The following is a 13,398-nucleotide window of genomic DNA, read 5'->3' as shown; positions in this document are numbered from 1 at the left end:
GGCGGCGTCGGTGCGGCGGAGCCCGGGGCCGGCCCTGGCGCGCCTCGAGGGCCGCGAGTTCGAGTTTCTCATGCGGCAGCCCACCGTCACCATCGGCCGCAACTCGTCGCAGGGCTCCGTGGACCTCAGTATAGGCCTGTCGAGCTTCGTGTCGCGGCGCCACCTGCAGCTCACCTTCCAGGAGCCTCATTTCTACCTGCGCTGCCTTGGGAAGAACGGCGTCTTCGTGGACGGGGCCTTCCAGCGGCGCGGCGCGCCCGCCCTGCAGCTGCCCCCGCAGTGAGTGTCGGGGGTGGGTGGGTGCTGTCACCCGCCGGGCCCCGGGGTCGGCCTGTCAGCTCCGTTAGGACCGCCAGGGTGGGCTCGGCAGCGACCCGCCGGCCCGGACCCCCAGGGGTCGCCCTGGCTCCACCCAGGTCCCCGGGGGACCACCCTGGTCCGGCTTTGATCCGGGAACCCCGCCTGGACCCGCGGGCCTGGATCCCCGGGGTCAACCCCTGGACTGCCTGGAGGTTCCCTCCGCCCCGCCTGGCCTGGATTCCTGGCGGCTTCCCCTCCTCACCCGGCCCGGACCCCCAGGGTCGCCCCTGCCCCGCCCTTACCGGCTTGGGTCTTCTTGGTCGGGCCTGTGGGCCCACCTGATCTGGGCCTGGGAGTGGGGTTTACCACCCCTGCCCGGCCTGTGACCCCGCTAGACCTGGACCCCAAGGGATCGGCCCTGTCGCCCCGCCCCCGTTCTGGGGTCGCGCGCGCACGCCCAGGAAGGCGTTGCATCAGGCGGTGGGAAGGGTGTTCCTCCCGGAGGTGCGTGGTCCCCCAAGGGCCGAGCTCACCCCCGCTCGGTGAGCCCGGAGGAGTAGGGGTCAAGTGTGAATGGACAGCGGGGTGGAGGGAGGGAACAGGCGAAGAGTGACCCCTGGGCGTGGGGCCAGGACAGGAAGTGTCCTGGAGTCTGCGTGCGCCTTGGAAACGCCATGCGTGAGGCATGGCACCTTCTCAGGGTTGCTGGGCACCGAGCCGCGGGGAGTGGTGACCCGGAGGTCTCGCAGGGTTTAGCTACCATATTCCCTTCGACAGGGAGGGAAAGAGCGGGCTCGGGGCGAGGTCGTGGGGGCAGGGATCAGCCTCGGGCTGGGCAGGGCGCTGGCCCCCAGTGGGTGCGGTTGTAACCTGCACCTTATCCCTCCGCAGTTTTCTGACCTTCGGATCCAGGTTTTCTCACTCGACGGCACATAACAACAACAACAGCTGCTGCCCCTGGAGGTCCCTGAGTTCTGAGACCTGTGGATCGGGGCAGAGCCTGCTTAATTACTCATTTCCTCTCCTTTTTAGGCACTTTCTGGGTTTCTGTTTGATAACTGCTTCTAACTCCTGGAGTGGTCCTGTGACAACCTCTTTAACCTCTCTCTTTTAGAAGCACCCCGAGTGCAGAGTATTTTTGTAGGGGTGATTCCAGGGTCTGAAGTTTTTTTTTCTGCCACCTTTTCGCCGTCCTAGGGTCTTGGCACCTTTGAGTATAAGTCTTGTGCAGTTTGCAAGCTCACACCTGCTTGGGGTTTGGAGGGAACGTTTACAAACCTCCATTTTCCAAGTGTGAAAGCTGTGTGTTTCTATCAAATCGGGACCCTTGGAGGCGAAGCTGGCAGGTCCTGGGGCGGTGGCATCTCTCAGAGAACCCCCACTCCTCCATTCTGAGCCCCTGCAGCGCTCCGCCAGCGTCTCTGCTCGGAAGTGACCGGCTCTCGGAGGCCGGTTGGGTGGAGGATTCGGGTTCTGCCTCGGTTAGCATTTCTGTCCTGTCTCCTGACCAGGGCCTGGTTTGTTGTTGGGGGCGATGGGCTCGATTCCAACTCCTAGTGACCCCGTGCGTGGCTCCATAGGGTTTTCTTACAATCTTTGTCAGGCCTTTGTTTCGTGGGGCCAATGGGTGAATTTGAACCGCCAGCCTTTCAGTTAGCATCCCAGCTCTTAGTCCTTGAACCATGCGTGCTTTTAGGGCCTGCTTTATTGCTAGACTTTCTCACTAGAATTTTTTGTTACTCGGGGAAAAACACCCAGGCCACAGCTTCTTCTTACTCCTGCTGCCAATTAGGCTGATGCCGCGTTCCTCGTGTGTAGAGCGTTGCTGGTGCACTTGGACCCTTGCGGATTGATGCTTGGAAGAGTGGCTTTCTTTGGGTGCGCCCCGAGGCCCCCCGGCTGTAGCTGCACGCTGAGCATTGCGCAGAGCGCCCGCACGCGGTGTGGGTCTGCACGTCTGTGACTTCAGCTGCGTGGCTTCTGAGCTGTGCTCCTGCTGGCGGCAGTGACTGAAGCTTTGCAAGACCGAGCGGAGAGGCAAGGAGTGGATGTCGGGGTCTGCCAACCCAGAGAAACCCGAGTTGCTTTGGGGAACTGTCAAAGCCAGCCTACTAACGCGTTGAGCAGTTTGGACCAGTTTTCCGCTCTTCTGTTTGAGAAAAGCCCAGCCCCGGTGCCGGCGTCTCTGGAGCAGGCTGTAGTCCGCTGTTCTGCAGAGTCCCCTGCCTTGGCCTGTCACGTTGACCACGATGGTTTCATGAATTTAGAGCTGGAGGTAGCGTGTGTAAGCCCCCCCACCCCACGGGAAGTGACTTTGGGGTGTGTGCCCCCCCACCCCACGGGCAGTGACTTTGGGGGTGTGTGGCCCCCCACCCCACGGGAAGTGACTTTGGGGTGTGTGCCCCCCCACCCCACGGGAAGTGACTTTGGGGATGTGCGCCCCCCACCCCCGGGAAGTGACTTTGGGGATGTGCGCCCCCCACCCCCGGGAAGTGACTTTGGGGTGTGCGGTGACGGTCACGGTGGCTGCTGGCTTTTAGGCTTTCCTGAACAGTTTTGCTGTTGCTGCTGGAATCAGGAATTTCATTACCATCCACTTCTGGTTCTTTCGTTGGTGGGAATTTTGCACACTGGAGATTGATGTAGCAGGCTGCCTGGTCTCTGGGGACTTAGGGCTTTTTTTTTTTTTGTCCTGTGGTGGCCCCCCCGTGGTGAGTGGTGGCCCAGTGCACCCAGCCTTGCCCAGAGCGGGCCCATGTACCGACCTCGCTGTCCCATCCCTCATAATGGGGGGACCTCTGATGGGAGACAGGCATGGGGGGTACATCTGTATGAACCCCTCCCCCTTCCTCTCCCTCTCCTGGTAACATGCACGCGGTTAAGAGGAAGGCTGGGACTACCACTCCCTTGTTACCAAGACGGAGTCTTCCCAAACCCTCCACTTTCGTAATTACTGGCAGGACAGAAATGACGTGTGATACCACGTCACGGCAGTGGAGTCAGATGAGGCACTGGCTCCGTGTCCCGCCTGCCTCACCCAGCAGACCTGTGTGTCTCCTTCCTCTGGGCTTTAACTTCCTTGGGGGTGAGGCTGCAACTTTGTTTTTCTTGTGGAAATAGACAACAAACCCTCCCCCGGTTCTGTTTTAACACAGTTCCTGGCATTGGTTACCTACTTCCAGTTGTAAGGCTCTTCTCACCATCCTTGTCCGGATTCTCCCATCACAGTTAACACGGACCGTGCCCCTCAACCACACATCGTCTTTAGTTTCTATGCGTTTGCTTATTTCATGTAAGTGAGGCCAGACTGTATTGGCTCTTTTGCGACTGACGTGTTTCGCTCAGCACGATGTTTGCAGGCTCATCCATGGTGTGGACATCAGGACTTCATTTCTGTGTGGCCGAGGAGTGTTGGGCTGCCTACATGGACCACGTACCTGCTGATGGACATGGGGTGCTTCTGCGGTTTGAGGATTGTGGGGAGTGCTGCAGGGGGGAGCTGCTGGATACCTGGGACTGGGCCTGGCCGGCCGTAGGTCCTCAAAGGGAATTGTGTGCTTGAATGAATGAATGAATGAGAGAGTGAGTGAGTGAGTGAGTGAATGACTTGTACAGGTCCTCTCGGAGAAGAGCAACACCACCAATGTAGCTTGGTTTCCTAAAACAGACAGGTAGCAGTTGGCAGCAAGGGACAGTGTTCGGTTACATAGGTGGGCACGGAGGGGGTAAGGCTCCCTAGTGGTGTAGTGGTTAAGTGCTCAGTTGTGCCTGGAAAGGCCAGTAGTTTGAACATACCAGCTGCTCTGCGGGGGAAAGATGAGGCAGTCTGCATCCATGAAGATTGGAAACCCTGGGGGCAGTTCTTCTCCAACCTCTAGGGTCGCTGGGAGCTGGCTGGAACAGACTCTGGAGCGGTGGATTTGCTTTCGGTTTTTGGTGGGTTTGAGAGAGAGGTCCTGTGCCACTTAATTCAGAATTTAAATTTAGATGCTGTTGATGAACTTCACAAAAAGGGTCCACACGTAGCTCCTTACTAGTTCTCCCCTCTTTTTTTTCCTTACTGTTTTCCTGACATTTCTATAATAAACATGTGTTACTTGAATTATGGAAATAGCAAGACTGCTGCTGTCTGTGGTAGCTTTGAGTGGTAGGATATATGGCATCTTTTTTTTTTTTTTTGCTTTTTAAAAGGGCTCTGCAAATGGTTTGCGCTCTCACCTGCTAACCTCAAGATTGGTGGTTTGAACACATCCAGCGTCGCCCCAGGAGGAAGGCCTGGCAGAGTGGTGGTCAGCCAAGAAAACCCTGTGGGGCAGTTAGACTGGAATAGGTGGCATTGCCAGGAGTCCAGATCAACTCAGTGGCAACGGGTTTTTTAATTTTACTTTTAATTTATGCATTTTTGTGTTTCCGTGCTCTGCACTGGGCACGATTACGTTAAAAAAAATACTTTTGTTTTTGCAAAAATACATATAGCACGACAATTTCCAATTCAGTGTTTTTCACAAATACAGTTTAGTGACACTGGCTCCAATAATCATGTTATTTAAACACTTTTTATTATGGCAAATCTCAACCGTACACAAAAATAGAACCATGCGACGAGCTCCCCGTCTCCCCGCTGGGACTGCTATCATCGATGCCCAGCCTCCTCCGTCTTCTCCCCACTCACCTTCCTCCCGGGCTTCCTTGGCCCCACCCTGTCACCCAGGCAAATGCCAGAAGTCACGTACAAACCTCTAAAAGATAAGGGTTCTTTCTGAGAAATTTAACCACACTGCCATTATCACACCTAAACAGTGAATCGCCCGTCTGGACCTCCTTACCGCCTGTGCTTTGCTGCTCTTCCGTTGTATCTGTTTGCATCGGGGTCCAAATAAATCCAGGTGCCTTGATTGGTGGGTATCTTTCCCTCCCTCTTTTTTTTGAATGGTGCTTCATTGTGTGCTCAGTAAAAGTTCATACAGCAAATTAGGTTCTCATTTATTAATTTCTGTGCACATCGTTCAGTGACAGGGTTGCCTTGTTCACAATGTGTTGACATTCTCATTAATTCCATCTGGTTGTTCTATTCCCGTTAATCTAGTTTCCCTGCCCCTTACCTTCTCATCTTTGCTCTAGAGTCGGTGTTGACCATTTGGTCTCATGGGTGATTTGATAAAGGAGCGCAGGACTCGTGGGTCGCAGTCATTATTTTATGAGCCAGTCTGTTGCTTTGCTGGGAGGTGACTGCCAGGGCTAGTTGGAGGTTTAGAGAGCATTGCAGGGCCCTGGTCTCAGCCGGCTGGTTCAGTGGTCTGCACTGTTTCGGGGTTTGAGTTCTGCTTGACGGGTGTCTCCGTCCCATTTAATGGAAGGTTCTGCCTCACTCTCCCCCTGCGATCCCATTGCTGGTGAAATGGGTCTGTTTGTGGCGCTTCCCACTTTCACGCCCCACTCCCTGTAATTCCTGAAAACTGGTGACAGATCTAGAGGTGTGATAGATTCAGATTTGATTTTTCCCTCCCCAAAATCGCCTGCTAGGTGTTGGTGTTTGCCCCCGTCCCAAGTCACAGGATGCCTCTTGGCTCCCTTTTTGTAACGTTGGCTGCTTTTGATGGTCATTGCCAACCCTGTTAATTTATGACATCTGTGTTTTTTTGTCCACTGTCCCGGCCGCTGGTGCTGGGTAGCTATGTGATGTGCTCTCATGCATGTGAAAGGCACAGGTCAGGGGCTTGTGACACACAGTCAGTAACTGCAGCCCCCAGAGCGCGCTCCTCCCTAAGTAACTGTTTCTGGCCCTGTGATGACATCCAGAATGGGCTCCTCACTGCTCCCCACCCAGGCAGGTGACGAATACGTGTAGCTATCAGACTGAGATGATTTTGAGATGAATTACAAAATGCCCTAGCATTAGAAGCTCTGGCAGTGCAGTGTCTAAGGCATTTGACTGCTAACCAGAAGGCTGGCAGTTCAAACCCACCAGCCACTCCTCGGAAGGAAGGTTGGGAAATCTGCTTCGGTAGAGATACTGCCTTGGAAACCCAAGGAGGGGTTGCTATGAGTCGGGTCCGACTCTACGGCAGTCCCCCTTGTCACCATCCCTGTCCCATTCCAGCCGGTTCTGACCTGTGTGCCCGCACGTGTGCCCTAGTGGAACTAGGTCCCTCTGGGTCCTCAGTGGCTAATGTTGTGGAAGTAGATTACCAGGCCTTTCTTCCGGGTGCTTTTGGGTGGGTTCACCCCACCAGCCTTTCAGTTAGCGGTTAATCACTTAAACATTGGTCCACCCAGGGACTCCCCAAAACTGTTTGCTGGCGAGTCAGTTCTGACTCATGGCACCCCATGTGTGAGTTCTGGGGCCTTTGGTGACGCCGTGGCTGGTCCCAGTGGACCAGGCCTGGGGGATCCCACGGGCTGAGCTGGATTTCCAACCATGGGGCAGGAGAGGTGGTCAGCCTGTTCCCAGCAACCAGAGCAGGAGATGCGAGAGCTAAGGTTGTATTGGGGGTTGTCTGTTCCTCGCGGTGAAGGCAGACGGGAAGAGCCCTGGGTTAGGGCGGGGGCAGCCTGTGAGTGGACATGCGTGGGTCAGAACTGCCAGAGACCGGAGCCACGAAGCCAGCCAGGAGAGCAGGGAGGCGGCTGGCTAGAGCGACTCCACGAGACCTGGCCGGGTGGCTTCGCCAGGAGGTGCCCTGCGTGGTGGCTGAGCACAAGGGAGATGCAGCGAGTGGCAGCCATCTGAGGAGGCTGGGCCTGGGGCTGCTGTGTGTGGACGGGAGGGCGCTGTGCCCGGGAGACGGAGGCGGCCTTTCCTCCAGACCTTGCTCCGTGTGTCTGCCAGTTGGCAGTTACTGTGTCACATGTACTCCTCAAAGACGGATTGTTGTCCTGGTAACCACTGACTTTAAAAAGGGGTATGGGAACATGGCAAGTTGGGAACTGGCCCACTGACCATGTATTAATAAAACTGTGTGCCACTTGCTGCCGTTTCATTCACACTGAACTTCTGGGGCGGAGCACCATCTAACCGAGCACATGCAGCGTTTCAGGAACAGTCCGGGAGATGGACGTGTTTGTAACGGAGAGCGTGGACTGAGTTTACAGTGAACTTAGGAAAGCTGCGGTGACTGAGGAGTGGGGTTGGCAGGGACGGGCGATGAGGGGCTGGTGGTGACTGAGCAGTGGGGTTGGCAGGGACGGACTAGAGGGCGGGCTGGTGTCTGATGCGTTTGGAAGAGGCACAGTTAGGTGTGAAGTTCTGTGATCAATGACGTGACACACTTGATTGAGGAGAGGCTGATTCTCCGCTTGCTGTGCCTGCAGCTTCTGAACGTCGGGGTAAACTTTCTGCATTAATGAGAACTCCAACGACCTCAGAGCCTCGTTGCTGTAATTATGCTACATTTAAAACGTTTCATATTAAAATGAGAAGGTTACACAGAGTGCTTTTCCTTTGATTTCCTGGAAATAGGTCCTTGTATTGTCGGGAGATCTGGTCATTATTTTTCATTGCTACTATCTCCTTTCACGAGTTTCTAGTAAAATCATTGCTGGTTAAATAAAAACAAAAGAAAAATTGAGAGGGTGTGTGTATGTGGTAGTTAACTTTGTGGGTCAACGTGGCTGGGCCTGGTTGAGTGGCTGGGCAGCTGGTGGTAGTTATTACCCATGATGAGACTGGCAATCAGCTCCATGGTGGGATCTACCACAAGCAGCTGAGTAGCTGCCTCTGGGATGTGGTCTGCTTCCTGTATAGAAGGAGAAGCCTCGGGGATGGATGGTCTCTAGCCTATGGCACGCTTGGACCCTGCATATAGCCGTGTCATTGTTCAGCAGCCTGCCATGCTCTGCCGACCTTGGGACTTACAATGGACTTGAATTAATGGCTTGTCATGTGGTTTGTTAATATTGGGACTGTGCCTTTTTCCTTGTCAACCTTTGCTTCTCAGCTTCAGCAGCCAGCAGCTGTCTGAGTGAAGAAACGCCTCTAGCTCCAGTGGCCCGGGAGCAGGAGGCAGAGCTGGACCCCAAGGTGGAGGGGCTTCCACCCAGCCCCTAGAGCCTGGCACTTTGAACTCAGACTTAAAGCCTCCAAACTGTAAGAATAAAGTCCTGTTTGTTACGGCCGTACCATTTGTGGTACATTCCCGTCAGAGCAGCGCTAGGGAAGCAGGACAGTGTGTCTCGTGAGTTTATAAAGGAGAACCCAGAAACCGTGCAGGCTGTGTGGTCTGGGAGCTTGCACCTGAGGTGGCTCGGGGGTTCAGCACTCAGCTGCTCACTGAAAGGTGTGGCACTCCCCCCTCCCCATGGCAGCTCTGGGAGAGAAAGGCCTGGCAGTGGGGTCCCATGAAGGTCACAGCCAGGAAAACCCTCTGGGATAGTTCTGCTCTGTCCCGTGGAGTCACTGTGAGTGACTAGGAGTCACTGTGAGCCCCCCAAGACCAGCACGCCCCCGGAGGGTGTAACCACCCAGTCTGGGTGATGGACCCCTGTTGCTCGGTGCCTCACGTCTCTGACCCCCTGTATTTCTAGACTGCTGTGTGCGCGGGCCTCGGACGCCACGAAGATTGGTTGGTACGGACTTTGTGTTCCCTGGTTCCACCCTGAGTCTCACACTGTTGGCCTGTGATTCCAGTAAGAGGAGACTCTGGTTCCTCCCCCAAACTTGACCGTGGTAGTTTCTTAAAGGTTCATTGCACAATGGCGTCTGAAAGGACAGCCGTGCAGCTTTGTGCTGACTCATGGCAACCCCATGTGTGAGTTCCGGGGCCTTGGTCTGGCTGCACACGGGTCTGGCTGCATTTTCAGCGGATCTTTTTCCTGTTGCGAACCTCACGCATTGATTTCTGGGGAGACTGTAGATGCTGAGTTATGCAGGTCTTGTAATCTGTTACACGCTGTAGGAAACTCACATGTGCTTTTACCACCGCTGGATCCGCCAGAAAAGCCGTGCGTCCTTGGGCTGCTGGCGAGCTCCCGGGGTGGACGGGCTCACTGGGGAGGCAGGATCTTCTCGTTGGTGCGAGTTCTTCAGTCGCGTGCCTTGAGGAGACAGCTCACCTGGTTCCTTCTGCAGGTGACATCTGCCGAACACCAGACCCGGATGAGCGACGTTTTAAACAAAGAGTGGGTTGTATTTTGTTTTTGGAAATACACGTGCGGAACGCGCACCAGTTCGCCCGTCTCTCCGTGTGCAGGTTGGTGCCACTGATGGTTTTCTCCGGATCGTGTGGCCACCCTCGCTCACATTTTCGAATTGTCCCTCTTCTGTTAACATTAGCTCACTGTCCCTCGGCTCCTGTTGGACCTTTGGGGTTGCTGTGAACTTGATGGTCAAGCACGGTTTTTGTTAGTTGTTGCCGCTCAGCCGGGACCACTGTGCTGGGTGTGGGGGAAGCCTGCGTGCCCTCCACTTGCCACAGAGACTGGTCAAAGGTGTCACTCGAAGGCCAAGGTCAGAGCCTGCTCCTGCACCAGCAAAAGCATTCTGGAGGGAAACTGGCCTTTTTGTGACCTGCTGGCCCGGCTACTCCTTCACCTTCAGTCTCCTCATGTGAGCGGTCGCCCCACGCAGAGGGCACATGCGTCCTCGTAGTGTTCTGAATTGAGCATCGACCTCTAGCCACCCTGAGGGGCCTTTGGGGGCCCTAGGGCCCTGGACCGCACCAGAGGAACTGCCGACTCCCACCTGGCTCTCTGGGTGCCCACCCTCGCCCACGGGCAGCTCTCACCGGTTCCTGAAGAGCCCACTGCATTTTCACCTCTGCTCTGAGCCCTCCTCTGCCTTTCTTGCTGACCATGACCGTGGCTGTCCCTGACACAGGGGTAGCATGGCCCCAGCTGTGGAGGAGGAGGTCCCCGACGGCAGAGGCCGGGACCCTGACTGCAGAGGCTGTCCCCAGCTATGGAATCACTGTCCGTGACTGTGGCGGAGGCCGGTCCCCGACTCCTGCGTCCCCCGTGGGGCTCTGCCTTTCCGTCTCGGGCTCCGCCTTTCCTCGGGCTCCGCCTTTCCGTCTCGGGCTCCGCCTTTCCGTCTCGGGCTCCGCCTTTCCGTCTCGGGCTCCGCCTTTCCGTCTCGGGCTCCGCCTTTCCGTCTCGGCCTCCCGCCGTTTGCTTCGGGTACTGTCCCTCCCCTTCGGGAGCAGAGAGCCCTTGCTGTGTCCGCCGTCTGCCTCCCCTCTGCGCCCCATAAAGTTCCTCCCCACCCCTGCTGGGTGCGTGAGCGCCTCCTGCTCCGTGACCTTGTGTGAGAGTAGAGCTGTGCTCCGTGGGGGCTTCCGCGGCGGTTTCTGGAAATAGATCAACATAAGATCACTGTCGTCAGATGCCGTCAGGGCGAGTCTGGAGCCACAGCGCCCCCGTGGGACGGAGCAGAGCTACCCCTAGGGCTTCCTGCCGTGATCTTTGTGGGAGCAGATTTCCAGGCCTGTCTCCCGCGGAGCTACTGGCTGGGTCCAAACCCCCACATTTTGGTTCCCAGCCGAGCGCTCAGCCTTTGCACTACTGAGGTTCTGTGGGAAAGACTTAGAAGCTGAGTGAGGGTCGGTGTGATGATTGCAGTGTGGGAAAGCTTGCGTACTGCTCCGAGTTTGCACTTGTGCGGGGTCCTCGTCTCAGTAGCTGTCGGGTCTGCGCGCTGTGCGCTTCTGACGGTTCTGAGATTGGCAAGGGTGTGGCCTGCCTCCTTGTCGTCGAACTTGAAATCCATGACCAGTTTAGTAGACCGGTTTATGGTTTGTGTAAAACTGAGGGAACCGCTGGTACTTTTTACTTCTTTCTTGAGCGTTTGTGGACATCCGTGTGGAGTGAAATTTTCAGAAGCCTGTCCTTCCCTTGAGTTCACTTGGCAGTTCATCTTGAGGCCTTTGAACCCCTCACCCCCCAAGGCGTGTGTTTGAAAATTGAAGTGTAGGGATAGGCTTTCTGATGTGGGTTGATTTTTTTAAATACTGTTTTTGTTGTGGAGGATTTACGCAGCAAGACACACTGTAACCCAGCAGCTTCCGAGTCCAGTGCGGTGAAACCCATGACATTCTCTGCGCTGTGCAGCGCCCCCTCCCTGAGTTGTTCCTCCCCCATTAGCATCGACTCCCCACCCCCTAAGGTTCCCAGCTAATCTTGCCAGTTGCTCTTGTCACTTTGATCCTCACGTATAGTTCGTAAAAGAGTGCAGTGTTCAAGGCAGACCTCTTTTGACTAGTTCAGTTAAACTGTAGTTTTAAGATGACTTCAAGGGATATTTTTGGTTTAGGGTTTAAACACTATCTCGTGGCAATAGTTTCAGGGGCTCATCTAGCCTTCATGGCCCCAGGAAGTCTGTAGTCCACGAGAGTTTTAAAGTCTGTTGTGCATTTCCCCCTCTTTTGATCAGGATTCTGGTAGCCGGGCACCATCCAGTTCTGGGCTCATCGGCAGAGAGGCAGCTGATCGTGGAGGCAGTTGTCACATTCTGTCTCCTACTCCCCATTCCTGACTCTCCTGCCTCTGTTGCCCCAGGCGAAGAGAGACCAAGTGTTGTGCCCTTGAACTTGCAAACTTTTAAGATCCCAGGAGCTATGCAATGAACTCGGAGGTAGAATAAAGATATTAGGTATGTTATTAGGCCAGTTAGGGAGCTCCGGTGGCTTAGTGCCAAAGGCATCTGACTGCTAACCAGAAGGCTGGCGGTTCAAACCCACCAGCCACTCCTCGGAAGGAAGGTTGGGCAATCTACTTCCATAGTGATACGGCCTCAGAAACCCAAGGAGGGGTCACTATGTGTTGACTCGATGGCAGTAAAATTTTTTTTGGGGGGGGTGTTTAGGCCAATTAACTGGGATGTCCCATGAAACAGACAGCTCAAACCTCCAAACCAAGAGACAAGTCCCGTGAACTGTTTGATTGTCCATATGCAGCAGCCACTCCTTTGTGTTGTAAATATTTCTCACACAGTTTTTGCCCACTCAGCTTTTGCCAGGTGCACAGCTCCTTGACGGCTGTGACGGTGGCCAGCTTCACGGCCCCGCCCTTAGTGAGCACGGTGTTCCCATTACTGTCAGGCCCCTTCCCCCCCTCCCTGCCCCAGGAACCACTAATCAACGTTCTCGATACGTTTGCATTTTCTTGTCTTTTCATATAAGTGAGGTCGTTCAACACGTGTCGTTTTGTGATTGGCTTGTTTGACTCGGCGTAATGTCCATCCACACTGTGGCGTGTGTGGGGCCCTCACTTCTCCTGGCGGAGCAGCATTCCGTGGGAAGGATGCACCACGGTGGCTTACCCGTTCGTGTGCCAGAGGGCGTTTAAGCGGTCGCCACCTTTTTGCTGTTGGGAGTAGCTCTGGCCTCTGTGTCTCTGCTACAGAGTCTTTGGGGTGTACGCCTGGGAGAGGAATGCTGGGCATGGCACAGCACGTTTGTTCAGAAACAAAGAGTCCTGTAATTCTGTCCCTGGCATCCGGCCTCATTAGCACCTGGTGGGAGAACTTGGCTTGCCTTTGGTAAATTTTGGGTGACAGATGGTTCTTGAGTAAATCTGTGGGACTGTTCATCTCTCGGTTACATCTGTCACTTCCCCAGGGGGCCCTCACTGGTTCCGGGTGTCCCTGAGACCTGCCTTCTCCGTCCAGCCCCTCTTTGTCCCCAGGAGAGAGGCCAAGGGAGTGGGGCTGGAGGGCGAATGGCATTTCATCTAGTCCTCACTAACTCCAGGGACAAAATGTGGTTTTGGAAACGTTTGCTGTTTGGGCTTTGTCATGAGACTATTTCCCAAGCATGCTTTTTTAAGAAAAAGTGCTGCTTTTGTGAGCATAAAAATTCCTTCTCCCCTCCGTTTGAGGCGACTGACCTCTTCCTTGTCACAGTTAGGCATCATTACATGGAAGAAAGCTCTGGCGCCCAACAGAAAGGATCAATCCCACTAGCTGCCCAGTGGGAGATGGAGGAGGCAGCAGCTAACTTCCTAAAGCCTTGGAGACCCTGGGGGCAGTTCCACTCTGTCCTCTAGGGGCGCTGTGGGTCAGAATGGACTCCAGGCAGTGGGTGTGGTTTGGGCTTTGCTTCTGTGAAGACTGACAGCCTTGGAGACCCTGTGGGCAGTTCCACTCTGTCCTCTAGGGGCGCTGTG

The 13,398-nt window shown here is 55.2% G+C and overlaps 1 protein-coding gene across 1 annotated transcript in view; it reads left to right on the top strand.

Moving 5' to 3' along the window:
• Position 1: 1 nt before the first annotated feature.
• Positions 2-13,398, top strand: part of FOXK1 (forkhead box K1) — a gene marked incomplete at its 5' end in the record, with an annotated part of 68,309 nt that continues 54,912 nt past the window's right edge. Inside the window, one exon of the mRNA XM_007942856.1 lies at positions 2-279. Within this exon, the coding sequence (XP_007941047.1) occupies positions 2-279 (278 nt within the window). The remainder of the gene's footprint in view (positions 280-13,398) is intronic.

Source organism: Orycteropus afer, unplaced genomic scaffold (genome assembly GCF_000298275.1).
Source record: "Orycteropus afer afer isolate SDZICR_OR568_19922 unplaced genomic scaffold, OryAfe1.0 scaffold00006, whole genome shotgun sequence".
NCBI lineage: Eukaryota > Metazoa > Chordata > Mammalia > Tubulidentata > Orycteropodidae > Orycteropus > Orycteropus afer.
This window is presented reverse-complemented; position numbering and strand designations above follow the sequence as displayed.